This window comes from Myotis brandtii, unplaced genomic scaffold, assembly GCF_000412655.1.
Source record: "Myotis brandtii unplaced genomic scaffold, ASM41265v1 scaffold517, whole genome shotgun sequence".
Taxonomy (NCBI): Eukaryota; Metazoa; Chordata; class Mammalia; order Chiroptera; family Vespertilionidae; genus Myotis; species Myotis brandtii.
In genome coordinates, this window is record NW_005369706.1 from 93,407 (window position 1) to 94,739 (window position 1,333).

At 44.4% G+C, this 1,333-nt stretch overlaps 1 protein-coding gene across 1 annotated transcript in view; it reads left to right on the top strand.

The window, feature by feature from the left end:
- LOC102254915 (histone H2A.Z) overlaps nucleotides 1-904 on the top strand; it is a 5,127-nt gene extending 4,223 nt beyond the window's left edge. The window contains exons 2-3 of the mRNA XM_014548588.1: nucleotides 7-197; nucleotides 563-904. Of these exons, the coding sequence (XP_014404074.1) occupies nucleotides 7-197; nucleotides 563-754 (383 nt within the window). The 3' untranslated portion in view covers nucleotides 755-904. The remainder of the gene's footprint in view (nucleotides 1-6; nucleotides 198-562) is intronic.
- The last annotated feature ends 429 nt before the right edge of the window (nucleotides 905-1,333 follow it).

The following is a 1,333-nucleotide window of genomic DNA, read 5'->3' on the forward strand; positions in this document are numbered from 1 at the left end:
TCCTTGCTCCTTGCTTTGGCGCGCGTCTGATTGTGTCATCTTTGATTCATATCTTTGTGCATTTGTTTTTGCTTAAAATTAAGTTTCCGGTGGGCCGTATTCATCGACACCTGAAATCTAGGACGACCAGCCATGGACGCGTAGGCGCGACCGCTGCTGTGTACAGCGCAGCCATTCTGGAGTACCTCACCGCAGAGGTAAAGGGGTGCACGCCTGTAATCTGGGAATGGTTTGCGGGCGGGCGGGGGGAGGGGGTGCGGTAGGTGGCGAGAGGGAAGGAGGAAAGTGATGCAAGAAAACTCCCAGGCCCCGAACGCGGCGAGAAGCCTCTGGGAACGCTAGAGGGAGCTGGTGGTCATTGAGCGATCCTGCTGATCTTGAGCTGCTCTGGGAAATAAAATTGCGTGCCCCCTTTTTACAGCTTATGCCATTTTGACATTCAGGTAGGGGAGGGGAGGGGAGGGAGGCAATTGCTAGATGTATGTTCATGAAGGTTTGTTCTGCTCTGGATCTTGGCCTAAAGAAACAGCTGGAAGAAAATTGATGAGTCTTTGCCTTATAGGTACTTGAATTGGCAGGCAATGCATCAAAAGACTTAAAGGTAAAGCGTATTACCCCTCGTCATTTGCAACTTGCTATTCGTGGAGATGAAGAATTGGATTCTCTCATCAAGGGTACAATTGCTGGTGGTGGTGTTATTCCACACATCCACAAATCTCTGATTGGGAAGAAAGGACAACAGAAGACTGTCTAAAGGATGCCTGGATTTCTTATTATCTCAGGACTCTAAATACTCTAACAGCTGTCCAGTGTTGGTGATTCCAGTGGACTGTATCTCTGTGAAAAACACAATTTTGCCTTTTTGTAATTCTATTTGAGCAAGTTGGAAGTTTAATTAGCTTTCCAACCAACCAAATTTCTGCATTCGAGTCTTAACCATATTTAAGTGTTACTGTGGCTGCAAAGAAGCTATTGATTCTGAAGTAGTGGGTTTTGATTGAGTTGACTGTTTTTTAAAAAACTGTTGGATTTTAATTGTGATGCAGAAGTTATAGTAACAAACATTTTGTTTTGTACAGACATTATTTCCACTCTGGTGGATAAGCTCAATAAAGGTCATATCCAAAAAAAACAACAAACGAGTCTCTCTTTGTCTTTAGCTCTTGGCATTTTAATTATGATATGTCTTGGTGTGGTCCTCTTTTGCCAGAAGCTAGTCCATCCTTGCTGCTTGACACAGTTGCTGCAGGGAAGAAACATCTGCACAGCATATGTTTCAAGGGACCTGGCGTATATGGCATACTGTTCTTAATATGTTTGCTCCCCTTCTTGG